The sequence below is a fragment of the Anastrepha obliqua genome, chromosome 3, assembly GCF_027943255.1.
Source record: "Anastrepha obliqua isolate idAnaObli1 chromosome 3, idAnaObli1_1.0, whole genome shotgun sequence".
Lineage (NCBI taxonomy): Eukaryota > Metazoa > Arthropoda > Insecta > Diptera > Tephritidae > Anastrepha > Anastrepha obliqua.
In genome coordinates this window covers 20,173,205-20,197,260 of record NC_072894.1, presented here as the reverse complement: position 1 = coordinate 20,197,260, position 24,056 = coordinate 20,173,205, and the positions used below count along the sequence as shown (strand labels likewise).

General features: G+C 37.3%; 1 protein-coding gene across 1 annotated transcript in view; it reads right to left on the bottom strand.

Moving 5' to 3' along the window:
* LOC129242513 (regulating synaptic membrane exocytosis protein 2) overlaps positions 1-24,056 on the bottom strand; it is a 250,808-nt gene that overhangs the window by 185,191 nt on the left and 41,561 nt on the right. Inside the window, exon 3 of the mRNA XM_054879192.1 lies at positions 5,811-6,121. Within this exon, the coding sequence (XP_054735167.1) occupies positions 5,811-6,121 (311 nt within the window). The remainder of the gene's footprint in view (positions 1-5,810; positions 6,122-24,056) is intronic.

Sequence of the window (24,056 nt, the reverse complement as noted above, 5' to 3'; positions counted from 1 at the left end):
CTCGTTCACCACCAAACCCATTCGCTTTGCCTCTTTATCCAGTTTGGAGAAAGCAGAACTAACAGCGCGGTTGTTAAGGCCGATGATGTCAATGGCGCTCGTAAAGGTCAAAATAAAGATTTCGATCACCCAAAGCCATTTTTTTATTTAGAAAAAAGGTATTTAAAAGCAAAATTGGTTGTTTAATTTTGCGCCACCTTGTAAATTTATGTTTGTACAAATATATTTTATATTTATTCATGTGCACTCACGTCTAGGGATTTTCAGAGCAATAAAAACCACAACAAAATAAGAATAGCAACTGATTTTGTGTCCCAAGAGCAGTAGATCGAATTTTCTAAAAATGAAATAAAAGAAATAACGTAACAGAAAATATTTGTTCATGCTACGAATATTGTTATCAGTAAGTACTCGAATGTATTATGAATGTGCGTGTTCTCAACTTCATCGCATGGACGGCTAGTGCTTGCTTTGTGAGCAGCAAAGAGAACAAAGAGTTCAGTTGTTTCAACTGTGACTTTGTGCAACAACTTTACAATAGTATAAAAGCCAAGCAAACGAGATCTTATTTCGATTATGTGAAGGTAGCATTTGAGCGGATAAATATAAATATAATATACATATATATATATACATAGATGTAATGGCAATGGGTTTTTCAAAAGACGCACCTTGATGTTGTTTTCAACTAACAAATGTAAACATTTTAATTCTTTCTGGTTTCACTATTTTTATTCAAAGTACGGCGCTTAACAATTTTACATAAAAATTTACATCATTTAAATGTTCATCGTGGGCATGTCTACAGGTGAAATTTACCAAACAGTCGGTCCATGCCTAATTTTTGAGAGCATCGAGATATCGATGTGGAAAGTTTTTCAGCAAAACTTTCCGCTACACCAGCAATATTCTCAACAAAACGTCCAGTTTTGAGTAGGCCAGTCCTTCTTTATTCTCCACAGAACCAGTTTGTTGAAACTTTTCCACCAACCTTTGAATTGTAACTAATTTGAAGGACTCTTTTCATCAAAAACATCACGAATTCAGCGATGTGTTATTTTTAAAGATCTAACAACGTTGTTCTATCTGCCTAATTGACAAATGTCAAAAATGATATAAAAGAGTTAACGCCTTGAAATTATTCAATACTGGCATTTGGGTGTCAATTTTGAAAGACCCTGTTGAATATACTTAGGTGGGCGTGTAAAACTGCAACATACTTGTGATTATTTCCATAGCAGCTATGTTATAAAGGGTTTTCCAATAACAGGTGTTAGGTCTTAAACTGGAGAGATGATTAACAATTTTTTATGACCGGAATTGGATGGTATTGCTCTGGACAACTTTTATTTTCAACAAGACGGCGCTACGTGCCACACAAGGAACGAAACCATTGATCTTTTAAGGGAAAAGTTTCCCGACCGTGTTATCTCTCGAAGAGGTGATCACAATTGGCCACCGAGATCTTGTGATTTAACACCTTGTGATTTTTTTCTTTGGGGCCACGTGAAAGAGAAGGTCTACGCAACAGCCCAGGGTCGATTCAAGACCTCAAATATGGAATTCGTGAGGCTATCGAGGACATAGGGCAGCCACTTTGCAATTCGGTTATGGAAATGTTCATAAAAACGATATTGTTCTGGAAGCGTGGTCGTGGTGGCCATTTGCCTTATGTTATTTTCCACTATTAACGGCATACCTTCCTCTTGATAATGAAATACAAATTTATATTTAAAAAATTGCATTTTTCTTTGAATATCAAAATAACACCTCTTATTGGAAAACTCTATAGAAACACTTGTGTGTGTGTATGTATGCATATTAAAGGGAGATGGAGTAAAGTATAGAGGAATAAGGACAATGTCATCACTAATGACTTCATATGCATTGAATACTGGGTTCGTTATGTTCTCTTTCAATTAAGTGCGTATTTTTCTGCTTATTAAAATTTTGCCAAATAAAAATGTGAACTCATGAATTAGCTGTTGTCCTTCGTATTTAAACATCTCATTGGTAATTTTATCTGGGTCGGGTGATCTCCGATTTTTCAACTTACCAATAACGCTTTCAATATCTTCTAAAGTTATATTGAAACATTCATGAGTTGTATCAGGGTTTAGTTCGACGACACTCAGGAGCAACTGTTACGCGTCAACGCGTGGTAAGCAGATCAGACTGACTTTGTAACAGCAATTATGAGACTCGCGACTAACTCTGGTGGCGTACAGATAGAAACTAACATTCAATCACGACCCAGGCTCGTGATATTTACGTTTGGCCCGACGATTCGGTTCGCCATATTCATGTTTGGGCCAAAATGTTCATCACGAGTCAGACTCGTTAAAGCACGGCAAGGTGTAAATATTTGCTATTGGATTCTTAGCCATATTACGAGCGACTTTGTATTCGTCATAGGAAATTTTGTTTTGTCTAAACTGTGCATATGTGTATGTCGTTTCACTTCTGCAATCTCATTTACATCCTCTGAAAACCATGGCTTTAAATTTTTGTAGGTATCGTAGACGTTTACCTTTCGTTTTCCAATCACATTTTCCCCTGCTTTCAACAGGTAATTTTTAATGTTCTCCCATGCTTTGTCTGCACTGTCTTCAATGTCAAATCCATTTTTGTGAATATTTTCATTCAAACATCTGTCGGACTAAGGAATTTTGAAGCAACTCTGTACTAAATTTCGTGACGAATAATGTTTTTTTTTGTTTCTTCTGCTCGAATTTTCTTTAATACGAAGTTGCCGACATTGGACTCTAAAGAAGTGTGTAGGGAGGTGGGTTACTGTCGAAATGACACACTTATTCCTGTCATATATCTTTCCTTACACTACAATAAACTGTCGGACCTTTCCTTTGGCTATGGGTTTCTTTTTAAACCATTATGTAGCTTTCTATAAACAGGCAAAGCTTTTGTTAGTTTCAGATGCGTAATATCAGCTACATCTGTCAAAAATGCACTACTGAGAGTGGCTAGGTCTTCACACTTACACAGAGGTGTCTCATTGTTTCCTCTTATTCCGTGTCAAGACAGCTTCTACAAAAATCGTGGTATGGAAGTCCCAACAGTTCTGGTGTGGTTACTTATTAAACAATGACCAGTTATTGCACCTATCATCAGGTAACTTCTCTATATAAATCTCAACAGGCTTTTGGAGTACCCGCAGTAGTTAAGTTTTGCCCTATCTGTTACAAGTAATTTACAAGTGGCTATGGACATAGGTATCAACGTTGTATCCAATTGTATACCAAGAGTTGTACCTAGTTCATCTGCTTTGCAGTTTGCTATACACCCATGGCCTGGCAGCCAAATAAGGTTTACTTTGTAGTGTTGATATACGTCACTTAGAAGTTGAAAACATTAAGACTGACGAGATTGACGAGTGTGTGGATAATACTCTTGTTTTTATCGCTATAAGTGCCTTCTTTATAGCTCTGACTTCCATTTGAATGTATCATTGCATTGATCAGGTAGACGAAATGATTGGTTAACACCAGGTTTATCAGAGTCAGCCCCGTAAGAAAGAAGAAACAAAATAAAATAAATAAATGGCGCGTACACTTCTGTCAATTGTTTGGCCGAACTCCTCCTCATATTTGTGGTGTGCGTCTTGATGTTGTTCTACAAATGGAGGGACTTACAGTTTTAAGCTGACTCCGAATGGCGAATGAGGTTTATGAGGATCTTTTTCATAACAGAAATGCACTCGGAGGTTTACCATTGCCTGCCAAGGGGCTACTGCTATTAGAAGAGAATAGGTAATTTTTATTTTTTTTCCTTGTTCACTCCTCTCGGGAGCATAGAGCCTCGACAAGACTCAGTCTGCGTCTCGTTAAACTATTTTGATTTCTGACAGGGTAAGTGATTAGCTTGACGCTATCAGTCCGAAGTAGTAGGAATGCCCACCTGTCGTTGCTGAGGAACAACACCTTCTTAGTTTGTCAAACTTTTCTGGCAGAAGGATCACACAGATGGTTGAGGAATCCGCTAAATTTGGTGTGTCTCCACCATTACTGCGATCGCCCGCTTCCTCTTGCTGGCGCAACTTATTTTGCTTGCTTTAGCATTCACAAATAATGAGTTGAATATTGTGCCTTACTCTAGAAAGGATAAGTTTTTGGGGTTGAGGAATGAATTTTGTTTTTTGTTTTTGTTTTTAAACAGGGAAAGTAGGTAAATTTGGAAAGTGCGAGGACCGTGCTTTTCGTGGGATTCAAATCCACAACCTCTGGGAAGGCAGACTATTGCACTTACGCTAGACTACCGAGGCCGCTTACTATGGCTGTGTGAGGTCAATGTACAATAAAAGGGAGAAGCCCTCAACTTATACCGATTAACCTTTTGCAAGAATAGAGTGATGTTGCAGCTCTTCTTGCCTACTCTCGATATTGGATTTCCATCTGAGTTTCCTGTCTAATATTATTTTTTTATTAGTCAAAAGTTGCGGGCTTCATTACTAAACGAAAGTGCCGTACCACGTAGCCTCGTAGAAATTATTTCTGGGATTCTGTGTTTCCTAGTAAATTAGCCCATTCGCCCCATTTGACCAGTTTTAAACCATATTTAGTAAATCTTGCATGATTTCACAAAGTGTATTGGGAAATATCCCTCTTAATGCAATAGTAACATCACCCGCATGCGTTGCGAGAAGTTCATTGCCAGCACCCAGAAGAGAGGGGAGAGCATACCGCGTTGAGGTGTTCCTTTACTGACTAATTTCCTGATCTTCGAGACTCCTAGGGTTGCGATCATAAATCTGCTCATGAACACGGATTTGATTAACTCAACCAAGGCCTCAAGAAGGGTGTATAGATCTAGGAGATACCAGGTAGACGTCTGCTCTCTTGTACTCATTGTATATAATTGTGCTGTGGCTTATGACCGAAGAATGTGCTGCTAATTCTAAGTTGATTTTGAGTCCTAAATTGAATTAATTAGTCGCCGCTTTCATTTTATACGTCCTAATTGAATCTACTTGAAAGCTATTAATTTTGCACTACCGGGTTTCCTTATCACTAAATCTACAGTTTTCACTACCCTCTTTTTGCACTAATTATTTAGTGCACTATGCCCAATCTTGATTTTTTTTTCCTTGTTCACTCCTCTCAGGAGCATAGGGCAAGACAAGACAAGACTTACCTTGCGTTGGTTTCGTTAATTTATTTGATTTCTGACAGGTTAGGTAATTATCCTGCCGCTACCAGTTCTAAGTGGTGGAAATGGCCATCAATTGTTGCTTAAGAATAACGCCTTCTTTACTGCTTGGAGCGCCATCTGTGTTTCACATTTTTCTGCAGAAGGATCACACAGATGGTTGAGGACTTCGCTAAATTGAGTGTATCTGCGCTATTACCGCGGTTGCCCGATTCCGCTTATGCAAAGTGTGACTGTTTGTTTTTGCTTGTTTTAGCCACAATACAAATAATACGTAGACTATTATGCGGAAGTAAGAATGGATGTTTTGGGTTTGAGGAATGAGATTTTTTTTTTAGAAACAGGGAAACATCATGCAACAAGAATGGTAAGAAATATGTTGCAAATCTCTTGAATATTTCAAAATTGCAACTGCAAGCACTCTGACTCACTTACTTCCGTTCTCTTTGTAATTTGTTTTTACTACTATAAATTAAATTTATTCCACTTATTCTACGTCACAATTCGATTTCAATTTGCAACACTTCTTCACTTAACAACCGTTATGCTCATCGATACTGCGTTTGATTTTCCTTAACACTTTATCCACTTTCGCTCTATCCCCCCACACATACTCCTCTCCTTTGCTGCCATTATTTTTCACTTACCGCATCCTCATTCTCCTCCAGCTTGCTATAGCTAGCACAATCCTCGCACACACGCTGCTGACACTCGAAGCACGTCTTGTGATAGTCATCGGGCTTGAATGATTTCAAGCAAACACGACAAGCCCCCGCGCGTCGTCCCGGCTCATTCTTCGATGAATTCGCACTGCCTGCGCTACTGCCGCCTGTTGTATTGTTATTATTGTTATTGTTCTGGTTGGCCGCATAGGCGTCCTGTGACTGCTGTTGATACGCCCCACCATAGCTGCCGTCTTCTGTGGGCGCCAACGAAGGACGTGGTGACATTTTATTCACTGCAAAGAGAAAGTAAATAAAAAGTGAATAAATGAAAGCAGTGGAAGTATTAAAAATAAGTATGCAAATATTTCGCTGCACACGAGCGACTTGAATGGCTGTGTGTGTATGTGGCCTGTGCAATAAAATCAATTAAAATATTATAGTTAAATGTAACTGCATGGAAACCAAGTCGTTGAATGTGCAGGTTTTATGTCTATTAAACGTCGCCTGTGACTTGCAAACTTTTTGCATGAGGATTTAAGAAGTTTCGTCTTTTGATAATGTGAAAAATGCATAAAACTAAGAAGAATTTATTTAATGTTTTCAGCAGTGCTTTCCGCAACAATTGGAGAGTGAAACTGCTGGGAGAGTATGTTTAAACTTACTCATCTAGGTTTATTTTCCGTTTGCGATTTATTGTAATAGATCTACAGTCCATAAACAAATGTAGCACCTCAACATTTTGATCGTTTTTGAAATGAATCGTCTCACTAAAGACGGCTTTGAAATTAATAACTTTGGCGAAAAAAAAAATATTTAAAAAAATTTTAAAAATTGCACAACTTTTCACCAAAATTTCAAAAACTTTTTTTTTTCCTCCGAAAAAGATTTTTTATTTTTGTTTCGAGTATTTAATTTTCTTATTTAGTTCCAAAAAATAAAAATTTTTTTTTGGTCATACGAGGTACGTTCAAAAAGTTATTAGACTTCAAAAAATGGTCTTCGCATGTACAATGGACCCAGATATAGGTATTCGATTCTACTGAACCGACTTCGATGAAATAAAATTTTCATCTGCCACCCTTGGATCTCTTCTGCAAATACAATCACTGTAGTGTTTTTCAACGCGAATAAACGCTATTCACGAAGCCATAAGATGGTTAGAGATAAACAGAATATCATCAACCGATATCTGCATACTATCAGACAGATAAGCTGCTCTACGGGCTCTGGATGCATTACAAATAACAGCAAGGAGTGTCTTACATTTTCGCCAATTCGCTCTTTGTTATGAACACACTAAACAATTCTGTAAATCAAAGATGAGTTAGTGTCAATACCTGGCAAAATTGCTAGGAAAACATAAACAAGGCTAAATTTGCGTCCATCCAAGAATATTATAAAATTGATTAGACTTCAAATTAGAACCTTAGGAGGGGCCCTCACAGGACATGGTCTCATAGGAAATCACGCAAGGAGATTAGGTGTTTACATGCATGATGTTTTTCGTAGCTGCAGTAACGAGGAAGAGTTGGAAACAATTCAACACTTTTTTTGCATATGCACGGCTCTAGCCAGAAGCAGAAACGGGTATTTAAGATCCTGCTTCTTAATGAATACAGATACTCTATACACTTTAATTATCAACAACCTTTTATGCTTTGTCCAAAGCTCAGGATGGTTCAATCTGAAAGGGAAATGTAGCCAAGCCCCTGCTGCTTACCACGATTCTATTTCGTAGTCTAAGTGGCATCGCTATCCCTATGTGCGATACGGCTGCCAAACCTAACCTAACCTATGTAGGTTAGTGACAATACCAGTCATTTATCCTAGTTATATGAAGATATGCGCCAACCTCGTACTTTTTGCTGTTTTATAGAAAACTTAATAAAAAAACAAACCAAGTAATTTAAATCTTTACTTCTCCTGGCGAAAAGTACGTCAAGTTCTATATATAATAGCAGGATATATCTTCCTCCATTTGGCATCCATATTCACATCATAGAGTAAGCATAAGTCAAAATTAAATAAATTAAATTTTTTTCTGTTCATAGGACACATTTGCTGGATAAAAACAAAATTCGTTTTTTTTTAGCTTGGTGTACAAGTAGTTGTTATTTTCGGCTCAATTAAGTTTACTCACATAAGTCAAGTTAATCTGTCTTCATATGCACACTGACATATCGTATAATCATGCATAAAATGAGTAGAGAAATATGTGCACAACTTGTGTTATTGTGCTTCGAAATGATGATAAATTGATATTTTAGTAGCCATGGTGAGGTTTGTTGTTGACAGCGGTTAACGTGAAGGAAAATTGTCAACACACATAAGCTTAATTCCGAAGTGCAGACAGCCGTGTTCGTGGAAATTGAATGACTTTTTAATTGAATTAGGTACATTCATCAAGACACAAGCACACAACCACACATCTACATACACGCATACATAGACCTATGTCTGCCGCTTGTCAATTATGTATACAATAATTAACAATTTCGTTTTTTTATACTTGTATGTGAGTAGGTGTGTGTATGATGTATCAGAAGGTCATATTCACATGTTAAATTGTATTTGACAGCCAACAGCCGTTTTCACTTAATCAAATCTCGACTCATGCTAATTAGTGATACGTCGTCTGTGACTACACGACTTAGTAAGCACCAGTGGACCCAGCCCAATGCGCTCGAAATGCTTTCGATAGATGTATGAAATAATTTCATGGCCCTCAAAATGGCTTATCGCCATTGCAGCATTATAAGTAGATAGTAGACTACATGCAAGGGGACAACAGCCACCTCTGCATTACAAATAGATAGCAGATTACATGTAGTGTGACAATTGGCACTTCTATATTACACTTCATCCGTCTTTCGTTGTTCCCTTCGTAGTTAGTAAAATACATATAGAAGGACAATAACTTTTATTATTTAATAATGCAAAATAAATTTGCTTAAACTATTTATAATATAGTACATAAATTCACATTAAGTTACATTACTCTCTATAAAATTCCTCTATATACAAAATATGTTATAGTCATCAAATCTGCACCGCTTACTTCATTACCGAGATTGACGTGCCGAAATAAAGGAATACGCGAATAGATGCGTAATAAGACGATCGTTGTAGCTGAATGGTGCTCCTGGGCAGTTAATGGCAAGCCCTCGTATGTATTTTTGTCATGAGAAAGCTCCTCATACAAATAAATCACCGTTCGGAGTCGGTTTGAAACTTTAGGTCCCTCCATTTGCGGATCAACATCAAGACGTGCACCACAAAAACTAAGTAAGTGTTACATTAAAACTCCATATCATTCGCTTTTTTTGAATTTCTTTTTAAATGGTCATATCCTTCCTTGCTTATTCTGATTAGGTGATGACATTTTAGCCCACCATAAGTGCCATAATTGCAATGCAGATGCAGTTTCCTTTACAACGTCGGCATTTTGTACTCGAATTTGTAATTTTTCTTGCGGAAACAAAAATGCAATGCCGGAGAGGTAGAATAGAAAAGAAAAAGCGAGAGTAACAAATGTGTGTTTTGCATGATATACACAAATACCAGCGGCATAGCGTTAAAAGGAAATATTACTTATATGACATGAATGGATAAATAAATCATTTCCACGCTTGTCACGAACCAGTGCATACACGCAAATGTGTTCACAAGCCCAGTGGAAGACTCAAAAGTTCCAGTAGTGAGTGTGGCGTTCTTTTAAGACAGACGTGGGATCTCCGGTAATTTCTTACCACTTTACTAAATAATATAAGCAAAGGCAGAAGGCTTTGACGCACTTTAGAGAACTGAGAAGTGACCCCGGATAGCCTTAGGTTATTGATATGGCTCACAGCCAAAGTGATGCAGCAATCACTTATGGTAACATTAAATTAAAATATCGTAGTAGATAAATTTTGTGTATATGTCTTTGCTATTATTACTTAAATTCTTATATTGGGTTGGGGAATAAATTCATAGCGCTTTTATATTTTCATTTGTTTTACAACGATTTGTTTGCTGCTTGACAAAGGGTAAGTATTCATTCGATAGAACTCTTTCTGCTCTACAAAACTATGCCAATTGTATTTGTGAGTTATTTTATTTTTTGTTAGTTTCCAGGCTTAGAAATGGAATACCCAGGAGGCAAAAATCAACATTCTCGACATCTGCTCTTCTTTGTTTTTCATTAAAAAGCTGCCGAAGCAGCCAGGGACATTTGCCGCGCATGTGGAGAAGGTGTAAAAGGGGAGTTTACAGCACGGGAATGGTTTGCAAAGTTCAAAAACGGCGACTTTGACGTCGATGAAACCTTCTGCAGCGGAAGACCTTCTGAATTCGACGAAGAACGTCTCAAATCACTTTTGAAGGAGAACGGTCGCCGAACCAGTCAAGAATTAGCGGAAAAAATCAACTACGATTATAAAACGATTCTCAATCACCTTCATTCAGGAAGTTACGGACAAATTGGGAGCTTGGGTGCCTCACGAGCTCAACGAAAAAAAAAAAACAAAGAAAGTCGTCATCAAATTGCTTTTCAGCATCTCGCCCACCATCGAGCCACACTTGGTCAGCGCTTTTTTCGAAAGAATATCACGGTCAACAAGGAGCTCCACATTGCCCAGTTACACCACGTGAATGAAGCTATTCGACTGAAGAGGCCTGATCGAAATGATCAAACCAAACTCCTTCACGACAATGCTAGGCTGCATGTTGCACAATTTGTCGAAGCCGCACTCCAAAAGCTCGAATGGAAGGTCCTTTAGCATTCGCCGTATTATCCCTATTCTCTGGACCTTGCACCGACCGATTATCCCCTTTTTCGTTCTCTGTCAAACCATGTGAAGGGCGTTACCTTCAATAACAATGAGGTCCTTAAAAACTGGCTCAACAATTATTGTTTTTACTGTGTTTAATCACACAGTCGATAACGTTAAACTTTCGCTCTTGTATAACGCCTGAAGACAGGACAAAACACTTCCACAGTCGCCTGATCTGAAACCTATGTAGCATTTGTGGGATCTTTTTTTATATGTCTTTATTGTCTACGGGTTACTCTTACAGGTCAGACATAAGTTAACATTTTTCTACAAATACATATAACTTAAAGCTTCTTATTTCTAAGCTAAATTTTAAATCTGTATAATAACTATTGCTTATGCGAATGCATTTTGTGATTGACTCATTAAGTTCATAATTATTCATATGTACCTATTCTATATAAGTATACAAATAAAATTGAAAAATATGCTTTTCTATCTTCCAAACTGTCAAAGCCGAGTAGTTTACGCCTCCCAATATGTAAGTAGTTTGGGAGACCATTCGGTCATGATAGAAAACGTAAATCAATTTTTATACAAATGCTTTAAACTTTTTCAATTTTATTAGTGCATAGTTGATAATACAGATTCCAGATTATGCAACAGTAGTCCAAGTCACTACGCACTAAGCATAGAACAGCGCTTAGTGGGGTTACGGATCAAGCAGTATTCCGACGTATGGAATCGATAATTGTAAAAGCTGTCGACACAACATAGTCAATGTGTCTGGAAAATGTAGGATTGTAATCAAAAGTTAAGCCCAGGTTCTTGATTGTGTGCAGAACAAAAAATTATTGCTTTACACTTTTTAGTAAAAGTTACGAGACATACCGAGGATGTGGCAACAAAATGGTTGGATTCTGGAAAAATCGATACTTTAATCAACCAACCAACCACTTATTAACATTCAAATGCAAGCTATTTGATGTACACCAAGCAATGAAATTGTTGAAATCAGCTTGGAGATAAATGCAATCAATGGCTTTGGGAATCTCAATAAATAGCTTCATATCATCTGCATAAATAAGTCATTCTGCGGCTTAAAACTGTTTGGGCAGATCATTAATTAATAGTAGAAAAGAAGTGGGCCTAGATGCGTTACTTGTGGTATGCCCGACCAAGTATTTATTGATGTGATTTCAATGGAGAATTTGATTTGGAGGATGATTCCATATGTAGAAGTGGACAAGTGGGCAAGTGCCCACGATTCTTTTACATATGGTTCAAGCTCACAACTTCCAAGTTAGCCCAAGTATACTCTGGGTAGCCTCCGAACAGCCGTTCGAGATTGAGCAAATGTGAGAAGGCGAAGCGTCTCAGGATAGCTGGTTGTGTGCTGGGCTTGGGACTCGCCATGTAAAAATCCCCACAATGAAAACACCATGATTTTAGGGCGTGCCCCTGGAGTATTCGGTTACTCAATAGGAAAGGTGCCACTGCCCGACTGGTTGATGCCCTCGTGAGAGTAAAAACTGACATCACTGCCATGCAAAGGAGCGCAAATTCGGTACTGGATTTTTTATGGGAGAGAGAATTCGTTCCTAAGTACTGTCGTTCACTCCGCTGGGCCAGCATCTCGCAATATTCCGCATCAAAGCGGCATTTTTCAGCTACTCGCTCATTTGCGCCCACGCTTCGACGGAAGAGAAGGACGATGCGACCAAAAATTCCTTCTATGAGCACCTGGAAAGTCACCCGGTAACAGACAGAGGCTGATCGAGCTCGCCTGGGCTCGAAATATTGTAGTCTGCAGCACCAGATTCCAGCATAAGAAGATAACCCAAGCTACGTGGCTGCCTCCTGATCGAAAAACGCGAAACCAGATCGGTCAAGTTGTTCTAGTGTTTTATATGTATGTACGATCCTAGGACCCAACATCGACTCAGATCATTGCCTTGTTGCAGCCAAACTACGCACACGCCTCTGTGCAGCAAAAACGCAAAGAATAATCGACATCGAAAAGCTGCAGCCACAATCGACAGTCAGAAGATTCGCCACTCTACTCTTACTCCTGCTCTCAGAGAGTACTTCCATACAATTCTGGCATGCACGAACAATGGAGCAACATTTCCCGTTTTTCTTTATGCACCACCACCGAAGAAACATCGGATTTCGGCGAGCCCGAAAAGCAGTTGGTACGACGAGGAATGTCATGATGCCGCGGAAAGAATGGATGAGAGAAGAAAAGAGAGGAATCCTGATACTTTTTTTCCTTTTGTAATTTAAGAATGCAAGAAAAAAATACATAAAATACTTGTATGTCTTCAACTATACTTTTTTTTCAGCTATAAATTTTTAATAAACTTAGAAATATTTGTAAGGTGAAACTAGATTTAAGGGCTACGTGCATATCTTCCGAGCTAATGTATTTTGCTGCTGGGTGTAACACATGGAAGCAGACAGGAACGCAGAAGGGACATTAACTCAGCTAAGCAAATACTGTACATATTTTTTTTCCGAGGTATGCAAAGGAAGTATAGTTAAATCGATCGTATAGCATTAGCGCTACTTGTGGCTCAGAGTTATAGGGAGCTTAGGGTATTCCGCCAATTGCGATATGCAACATTACACTCGCTCATGGATGGTTTTCAATGAAATAATTATATTTATAATTTGTAAGTGTGTATATGTACGTATGTATCGGGTGTTTTTTAGCCGCACGAAAACTGTCGAAGTCGATAACTATGGTTTGATATCTGAGAAGGGCAAACTGTGTTGACATTTCGGTTTAGTAAGGTTTGGCATATCATTGTAAATCGCTTAAAGTCAATACACCGCTTCCAAATTTTGGGAATTTACTTAAAAAAAAAAATAAATAAATCTGTTCGAGAAGTTCATAGAGCGAAGTATTGAAGAAGATGCTGAAATGTGAGTTCATCGTCGTTCTCAAGTTGTTGGTGTTTGTCCTTCAATTAGGTGGACAATTTTGCGTACGTGAGAGTTTTGACTTATGTGCCTATAAAATACAGCTCGTGCATGAAAAGTGGTAAAAAATTGGAGCAATCGAATGTGTCAAGAAATTCATAGCCGCGGCGGACAAAAATAAATGCCATAAAATTATCCACCAGACTATAAGGAAAAAATTTCACTTCAACACTGTTCTGTTTTTTGTTATGATTTTAAGTTCTCAAGCTCTTAAGAAAACGCCCGTTATATTGATTGGTATGTCCCTTGGTGTTTACTGTGTGCTTTTGTCACTTTCACTTTCGTGCTTGCTTCCTTTGGGTCCAATGCATAATTGAAAAATCACGCATGGAAATCGAAAAAAAGATTGTTAAGAATTATGTTGATTATGAGTAAACAAAGAGCTTTTGGGTCACTCACACTTTTTGCATTTGCATTGCTTTTAGAAATTATTTTTTCTCTTTATTTACGTAATGGGTTTTTTTTAGCATCTATCCTATTGAGCTGTGTGACCTATATTTGGTCACTGTAATGGCATGAAATTTCAAATAAAGTAATTAGGAGACACATACACAGGGTGGCACAAAATTAGTCGCCTTATTGGAATATTTATAATTTTTGCAAATGGCGTAAAGACAAATGGCAAAGAGGCAAGTAGTGCAGCGCGTAAAGGTCAAAATAAAGATTTCCATCACTCAAAATCATTTTTGTTTTTTATTTATTAAAAAAATTATTCAAAAACCAGATTGCACATATGTTTAGATAAGCATTTGAGAGTTTATATATAATATAAATATGTACCTTTTTAAAGGTATATATGATTTTGTACAGAAATACATTTTGTAAATTTTTTGAAGTTTGAATCAATATCGTTATTTTTGGTTAATTTTTATACCCCACACTAAATGTTACTTGAGCTGTGCAGTGAAGCAACACTGCCCGTTAGATAAATATTAAAGAAAGCTATCAATTACATAGTTATATTTTTTTTGCTTCACTTCATGAATTTACTCATTTCCCTGTAATGTTCAATAAAATTCTTCTGTCTATAGAAGATTTTGTTGATGATTCGGTTTGGCTAATCGAAATATTTTCCACAAGAAGACAGCCTTGAGTTTTCACTCATAAAGACTTGTTTGTTAAAGACCTGTTAGTCATAAACCAAAAATCGGAATATTGGCTTAGCAAATTAAACATATGAAACCAGAACCCAGAAGTGTAATGAAATATCTCCGACTGCGTTTCTTTTATGAAACATCTTTTTAGAGAAATACATTTACGAACGAAGGAGGCAAACTACTTTCCATATGCTTAAAACAAAGAAGCGATTGGCATCAAAATATATTTCAATTATGTATGAGCGCCCGCCGTGCAGTATTGATTGGTACGTGACTATCATTTTGTAATTTCTGGGCTCGAATCTTCGCGCATGAAATACCAAGATGTTCCAGGTGATGCCACGGCTTCGAGCATATTAATGCCTTGAGAAAGCTCCTCTTGAAAACCATCTGCACAAATTCGGAGGTAGTCAGTCTCTTCATTTAAGGAAAAACATCAAGTCGTACACTACAAATAGGAGGAAGAGCTCAGGCGAAGATCCAATAAAGGCGTATACATTGACCTCCTAATTGTAGACTTTTATTTTTGATATTTTATTTGTTTTATTTAATATTTAATATTAATATTAATATTATTAATAAAATTAATCCCTATATTTTTTTGAGGATGTCCTGGCGTGCTATATTTCAACCCTCCTGGTCATCTGAAAAACACCGAACGGATTCTTAATTATTATAGATGCCGCTATTGAACGAGCCTTGGACATGTTAAAAAAATGTTTTCACAATATGGCGCCTGTTTAAAAAACAAACCAACTTTTTTTCATATTTTTTCAACAATTCCGTTTTTTTTTAAACTAAATACAAAGCTATAGTTTCGAGCTAGAGTCATCCGGTTAATATAAAGGGCATCCTCTAAAGGGTAGTTCTGAGAAAAACGCGTTCAAGGTTGAATTGAAATGGTCGGATCGGAGCCGATGCCATGTCACCCAAAAGACTATAACTCATGAATTAATAAAAACTTTAGAACATCCTCTTAGTGGCATATTCATAAATGTCTAAACCTTGAAAATATGCAAAAAAAAGGCGTGTAGCGGAGTACACGTAACAGAAGAGAAACTTTCAAGGCAGACAAAGAAAGAGGGAGAGAACCGAGAGAGAATGAGAAAGAGAGAGAGAAAACGAATATATATCTAAATAAATTCACAACATTTGCAGAGAATACAAATAGACAAAATTTACAAAAAAACGGAGAAGAGTCGACCGGTGTAGATAAACGCCGGACACAAACCGTGGCAACTACGCGCACTACTCCGAGTGTTTATCACCCGCACAAACGCAGCGATTCCAGGACCGTAGCAACGGCACAAATTACCGCAAGGCAATACCAATAAATCCGACGCCGGATTGGATGGCATTTTATAGTACGCACAAGCACTAGCCAGGAAACGGAAATAAGCGCCGAAAAGTAGGCAAAAAAAAAAACAATGGCAAAAAAAGGGGTCAAAAAACGCCCCAAACAGTAGGCACTAAGGAAATATAACGCCAAAAAGTAGGCACCAAAAATATATTTCCTACAAGTTTGCACCAATAAACAAGCGCCAAAAAGTAGGCAGTATTATTTCTCACTAGATATTAATAACTACAAAGAAAAACTCAGGAAAAATAGCCTAAAGTGTATTTTAGATATATACCAGGTTTAGCTGTCTCTCTCCTTTTCCACTACGTTATATCTTTTTTCTCTCTCGCGGAACGAAAATGCCCAAAACGTTGCATGACCTTGAAATTTTACTCTCCATTCTCGTTCGTCCATCGACGCCTAAGAAGTTTCACTTCAAAAATTTCGATTTTTTCAAAATTCTGCACAAGAATAGGGGGTAAGCTGTTTCGGCGTCGTCCAAATATTTAGTTTTCAAATTTTCTTGCATTAGGCAGGATTTCAGTGGACAAGGCAGGTTTAATAACAAAGCAAAAAATGAAGTTATGGTTTCATTTATCTATTTTTATTTATTTGTTTTATTTTTTTGTCTTTTCTACCGCAATTAGAAGTCATCGTCAACCTTGACTGCACTTGGTTGATATTTACTTACAATTTTGTGTTTAATTTTATTTTTATTTATTTTAGTTTTAATATTTATTTATTATTTATCCTACTTGTACACCTGCATTTACAATAATACCGTAAAAAAAAATTGTCAAAAATCAACGCGATTTTATTGCCGCAAAATTCAATGAGTTAAAAAATTGCATACCCACAATTGTTCTGGAAAGTCTGGTAGAACTTTTGTACAGTTCATCTAAAGTTTAAGACTTTAAGTTTACATCGTTTTTGTTGTAGTATAGGGTATATTTTTATAAAAAAATACAAAAAATAAATAAATAGTCAAAGCTCTGTAATATGTTGCATTGCTATTATTTATTGTGAACACAGGTGCCGAGATATGTCTAGTTCTGTGTTTTCAAACTGCGTTAGATATTACTTTTTGAAGTTTTATAGTCTGACATTATCTTCTAAGACAGAGTGAAAATATTAGAAATTATGAAATCGACGTAGGAATTATTTCCAAGTAGGAATTATTTCAACTTCTTGCATAAGTAGTTCAGGAGCTATGGAGTTCACTAGGCGCCAAATCTGATGAATACCTCGGGTGTTCAGACAAGTTGTAATTTCTAATTTTAGCCATTTTCTAAACTCCTGAGATGTCTTGATGAAAAATCATCTTTTCATCTGTTAACCAATTCTTCTTTTCAATTTCAATTCTTCCAATATTTTTTTACTATATGTGGTTTCCGTATTGATGCTTTCCCGCGAATGAAGTGACCTATTGTTGAATGCCGCTTCTGAATGATAGAGGGTTTTGTTTTTTATGAACAGCTTTTTTAGGGCTCCAGTCCAAATGCTTGCTTTAATACTTGTATTCAGAATAAATTGTTAAACGGCAATCAACCGAATTATTTTTTCTTCCCCAAAAAATTGCTGCCATAACCTCTGTGGCCGGTCGGTCTTGTCTATGATTCTGTACTTTTAGTTTTCTTTGTTGCTATTCCTCACTTGCTTTCGTCTTTTCCCTCTTTCTTCATTTTTTACGTTGACTTTAAATAAACTGGATTTGGATTAAGTTGAGCTGACGTTTTTGTATTAAATAGTTTTGATTTCACTTGGCTTGCCGCTGAGCAACCAGCTTCACTCTGCTGTGAATTTTTTTCGCGTTTTTTGAGTTGTTAACGACTTTGTGGAACTAACTTTTCTAACAGGTTTTCCATATACCTATAAATCCTAGTTGCCCTTTCCACGGATATGTTTATGATATTAGCAATTTCGCGATTAGTTAAAATATCATTCGCACACCCGCTTAAATATTTCTAGTGGTATTGCATATTTTGGACGTCTACTACGTGGTTCATATTCAATGCTTGCGCACCCACATTTAAAGGTATATATATGTGAAAAATTTAAAATAGAGCGGTAAAACCTTTTAACATTTTCACAATTTTTTTCTGTATTTCTGTTCCTGATAAATCGTTTAAATCAATTAATTTTATCACTGCTTAAAAATCAATTACTTTTATAAAAAAAAAAATTCACTGACGCGTCAGCTTCAAAAGGCTCGTAAACAAAGCATGAGTTCAAATAAAATTTTTTGTGCATTCAAATGAGTGACAAGGTATTAAACTAGCGCTTAGCGTTTAATCCTCTATGAGTTGATAGGTGTCACTTTCAATATTTTTTATCTGTTACGCCATCCCATATTAATTCTAGATGTTGTCTATTAATCCGTTCACTCAATCCAGGTCAGTTCATTTAAACGCTCACTGATTTTTTGTCGACCTTTATTTGTAAATCATAAATATAGCTTTCCATTCCTTGCATAAATTATTTTCCGTAAATATTTGCATACGTGTACTTGGAAGTTTTGCTCTATTTTTTTTGGGCGGAGTGAAAACGCATGTAAAAAGAAAGAATACATTTTAAAAGATTTTTTAACACATGAATTCTAGTCCCACTGCGGTAACTCTAGCTGTTTTTAGTGCCTGCTTACATGTTTTTTTCTACTCATCCTCATACCCCCCAGGGCATTGGTTTCATTTAGTTGGTTGTACACAAATGTTGCTTTCACATGGACGCTTTTCGCAAAAACAAAAGTTGCCCTTGCGGCAATACAAAACGGAAGAAGAGTGTAGCTAAAAATATGTATGCATTTACATGTATTTAAAATGCAGTTTTATAATAATCAAATATTAGTGCAGACGGTTTTACAGCACACTAGTCGGCTTGCACTTTGCGGGTAGCTTTTACTTGCGACAAAGTGGCGCGTATTTCCCGTGTTTAGTGCTGGGCCGAACATTTCCTGCTACGAGGGATGCGCGTGCTGATGTTGTCTTTAAAGTGAAGAGAAGCTTGAGAACCTTTTTACTGTCAGCAGCACACTTGACCATTCGCTATTATCTGCTGAGGGGAAACACGCATTAGAAAACATACCATTTTCTATCAGTTTTCGTTTCAAGTGCACCGCAGGCTTCGAACTCGGAGCTCACCAAATGGTAGCTGCGCACGTCCTACTTGGATGGGGAAATTGTCGGACAAATTTTTATACAGAACCCCTCAAAGTGAGTACACAAAATTATTACGTGCTTCATCTCATAAGGAAGCACACAAAAAAATACCTGAGCTGCCATCTCATAAATGGGTCATTCTGCACTAGAGAAGAGTATATAAAATCTCTCTGGAACCAGGATAATCTATTAAGTCTATAAAAATCTATTAAGATAAATCCATTAAGTCATCTACAGACTCTAAAATTTCTTGCAGCGGAAGGCTTTGTGAATTCAATGAAGAGCGCCTCAAATCACTTTTGAAGGAAAACGAACGCCAACGATTCTCAGTCACCTTAATTCAATGGGATTTACCGAAAAATTGGAACCTGGGTGCCTCACGAGCTCAACGAAAAAAACAAAGAAAGTCGCCTTCAAATTGCTTCTCAGAATCTCAGCATCTCGTACGTCATCGAGCAAGACGCGGTCAAAGCAGCACTCCAAGAGCTCGAATGGGAGGTCCTTCCGCTGTATTCTCTGGACCTTGCACTGATCGATTACCATGTTTTCCGCTACCTGTCAAACCATATGAAGGGCACTACCTTCGATAACAAAGGAGTCCTTCAAAACTGGCGCAACAACTTCTTTGACACCAGACCAGGAGATTTTTGACGGAACGGCATCAACAATTTAGTCGAGAGGTGGGAAGAGTTTGTAAACAGCAACGGCGAATATATAATTGATTAACTTAGTGATATAATTATTGTTTTTTTGTTAAATAAATGCCTTCGGTCAAAACGCTACGAACTTAATCTTCAAGCTAATAGTAGGAACTCGATTCTTGCAAGTAATGAGAACCAGAAATTACAATAAAATATTTTTTTTTACTGATACCAATCCATGTTTAATTGTTTTTATTATACTAATTTAATACACTTTAAGGCAATAAGTTCCATTTGAGATAACGTTGGTTAGTTTTGTACACATTCGCCTGTTCAGTGCCACACCATAATTGAGCTTCTGCAGCGTCGACCAAGCAAGCATTGTTTTGCTCTGCTCAATCCAGTCATATATTGCATGCTGATGTTGCCTCTTCCGATGTGATTTTTTTCGTTTTTAGTTCCTTTATCGGCTGTTTCGCCGCCTTCATTACAGTACTCTTCATTTGAAACTGGAGGTTCCCAATTAGGCTCAATAATCCATTGATTGATTTCAGAATGGGAGACTTGCTGCCATGGTGTTACTCCCCGAAGCAAAGTTGCAATGAATTGTGTATTGTATAACAAATCAGTTATTTGTAATTGCAACTCCGAAGGAGAAATGATATCGACATAATTCCAGTAAGACGCTTTTTCAAACAGTTTTTGAAACGATGACTGAATTGAAGTTGCAGGAAGGGGATCTGACGCACTAGCAAAAAATCATATTGCATTTTTCAGGTCGCAATTCCGCAGTGATTCATCGATAGTTTCTCTACGATCAGTAATGTGGCTTAAGAGGAATTTTTTGTAGTTCAAAACGTTTTGATCCCTCGAATGCATTAGAGACATTACCGATATTTGGCCGTCGTAACCGTTTAGCTCGTCTTTCTTAGGATTGGATGGAGCTTTATTAATTCGAAGAAGTTCTCTTTCTGTAGGATTTTACGCATGAAGGAACTCCTTTATCTCTCTATTTAAGCAATTTTTGATTAAAAAAGGATTATTTGCTTTGTTAGCTCTGGAACAGATAGTCTGTGAAATCAGTCAAAAAAAAAAAAAACAAAAAAAGCTGATGTCATCCAAGTACTCTTATTTCCTTTGCAGACAACAGACATATCAGTAAAAAATTTGAATGAACGCGGATTCGCCAATTTTCCAATAACAATTATTTTTACTCTATGATTTCTAGCAGTATTTGTACTAGAAAAGCACGTTTTTCCCTCTTCACTAACCTTGTGCCTTGGAGCAGAGATTCCTTTTGAGCTCATGTGCGTTTTATTGTGTAAGAGCTTCCAAATTAAGGCAGACTCATCGGCATTATATGCTATTCTGTCTGTTTTGTGTAAATTTATCCGAAAAGTGGTCGATAGAGTGACTCTTATTTGATAATTTTTTTCCTCAAATTTTTAGCCGTCGTATTCCTTGCCTCTGTTTAAAGTTTGTCGTCCAACCATTGATAACGCTAAAGCTCGCAGGTTGTTCCTGAATTTTGCCATGCAATAGCGAGGCTTTCTCTTTAAGTATTTCACTTATAATTAGTAAGTTTGTGGCCCTCTCATTCGCAAACTGATTGAACAATGCCTTTGCCATTTCTTGAAACTCATAAATCTTAAGAGTTTTCCTTATACCTGGAACAGATTTAGATCGTGTAACAAACTTCTTTAGGGACTGCTAATTTTTATTTTTCAATGCGAGTTATTGTTGCTCTACGCACGTGAAAGTTTTCAGCTAACGCATTTGTGAAAATTCCCGCATTTAATTTGTTCAGAATGTTAGCTTTTTCTTTTTTTGTAAGCAGCGTAAAATTTTCTCTTTGCCATTATAAGACCACACCGTGCAAAATTTAACATAGAATTGTCACTTTATCAGCATATGAATTAGATGGTACTTTCCCTTAATTCATCCAGCTGATTTAATTAAAAAAATGTCATTACCAGAATGACATCGACGGTATTTCCCGGAGCTTAATTCTCAAAAATTCAACGTAAAAAGGGAAGGCAAAAAAACAGAAAAGACAGAAAGACAAAGCAAAAAATGTTGGAAGTATCGAAGTAAAAATTTTCTAATGTGGCAATGTACTCAGTGTTCGCAAGGAAAAAAAATTGGGTTGCAAGTATCGAGGCTTGTAAGTATCGAGTTTCTACTGTATTAAGTTTCAGATCACATATGCTGCGAGCTTAACTTGGGACATTGCATCTTATAAGTATTCATGTTAAATTTATTAATCTTGTATTTTTAGGTAAAGTAAATTTATGTACGAAATCTTCACAAATAAACATAATTCAAAAAAAGTCGGACAAACTGACATGCATTTTTGAGTAGACGAGTGCACATTACGTATACGCACTGTAGGCCACTGTAGATTGGTTGAGATACATGAGTGATGTATGATGCATGAGTGCATATGTATATTACTACATAAATGTACAAATGCTTTATAAATTGCATTTTAAAGCTGACAAGTGTATGTGGATGTTAAAAATTACTAAGGGATTATGTTGATAGTAGCTGCAATAAAAACTGACTTTTTTTTAAGGGAAATCAGAGTTCAAAACTACATTAGAAACATTTTTTAAATTATAGAACTATGAACAGCGCTTTTATTATAATGTTATTTCATTTTAATATAATATTAACCTTGCACATTTTTTAAATCTGGGTACTCGCACTAACCAAACGTAGAAATTTAAATAGTTTTTGATAGACGAACTTTCACTAATGAGGAGGCCGCCTGCCTAAAGCTTTGAAATGTTTGTTCTATGCTGTAAAAAGCCAGTTACGGCTCGCGGCTACCAAAGCAGCAAAGGTCACGGGTATGCTAAGTAGATTAATTGCAAACATCGGTGGGCCAACACAGAGCAAAAGAAAGCTAATAATTTTCGCTAAACATTTTCGGTACGGCAGCGAAGTATGGGGAATTGTGCTAAACTACAAAGCCAAGCGCAAAGTACTGGAGACTGTGCAATGAACAGCGGCACTCAGAGCTGCCTCAGCTTACCGCACTGTCTCAGGCGCAGCAATTTTTGTGATCAGCCGGTAGATTCCCCTTGATCTCATGGTCCGGGAGCGAATGGATGCGTGGGACTACAAGAAGAAACACGTCATCACTAGCTTTTCAGATGCCATACCATGTTGCGGATACTGAATCGAGAAGCAGATGGCCGGCGAAACCTATTCCATCAATTGACAAATGGATCCAAAGGAACTTCGTGGAAGTGAACTACTTCTTAACTCAGTTACTCTCGGGCCACGAATACTTCCGGAGATACCTATACTGTATAGGCAAGGTAATCGATTTCCAGTGCATATACTGCGAAGAGCTGAGCGATGACGCTGAACGCACGTTTTTTAGTTGTAACAGATGGCTCGCGGAAAGTAATGTTCTCAGAGAACAGATCGGCGACATCGCGCCGAGCAATATAATAAGTAAAATGCTCGAACGCGAGCACAGCTGGAACGCGGCAAAGAAATACATCGAGAACGTACTACGGTAAAAAAAGATTGACCTAGAGATTGTGCAGCAAAACGAAGCCGCACAGATAGAGACGCAAGAAGACGAGCCTATAGCATGAAAGCTGGCTACAAATAAGGTGAACCCAGACGTGGGTGAATAGAATTGGTCCTTTATGGATACCGTTCTGGGCCCTCTCAAAGTAATATAGAAAGCGGTTCCGGGAAGGGTGTCTCCCCAGAAGGAGAGGAGGGATCGGGGATCGGTACACCTAACGACGCAGTAGACGATGACTACTGTGAGTGCGAAGGCATTTTGAACCCAACCTCATACACCAAACAAAAAAAAAAATGCTGCCTAATGCCATAAACATGCTTGGATATTTTCTACTATTAAAGGCGGCCGTCACTGCCTGTTCCAATATGAATAAATTGAATGATCTGCCCAATTGGCGATAAAGTCGTCATTGCCGATTGTCGTCAACCAGCTTGCGAATTTAATCTTATAACGTTTATTTCGCAGTGTGTCTTTCGTTGCTCTTCCCTAACAACTGAAGTGGAAAATAAATCAGTCAGATTAAGGCAGTGGCAAATTCAGCGAACGACACACTGCGGTATGCATGTACAAAAATTAACGCTAATTCTATGCATGCGCGTTTGTACATACAAGTATATCCATACAATAGGTAACGGTCAATGCAGAGTTCTTATTTCAATGTTTCCTATTCGTATACATATGTACAAACGTGCATAGAACTAGCGAGAAAT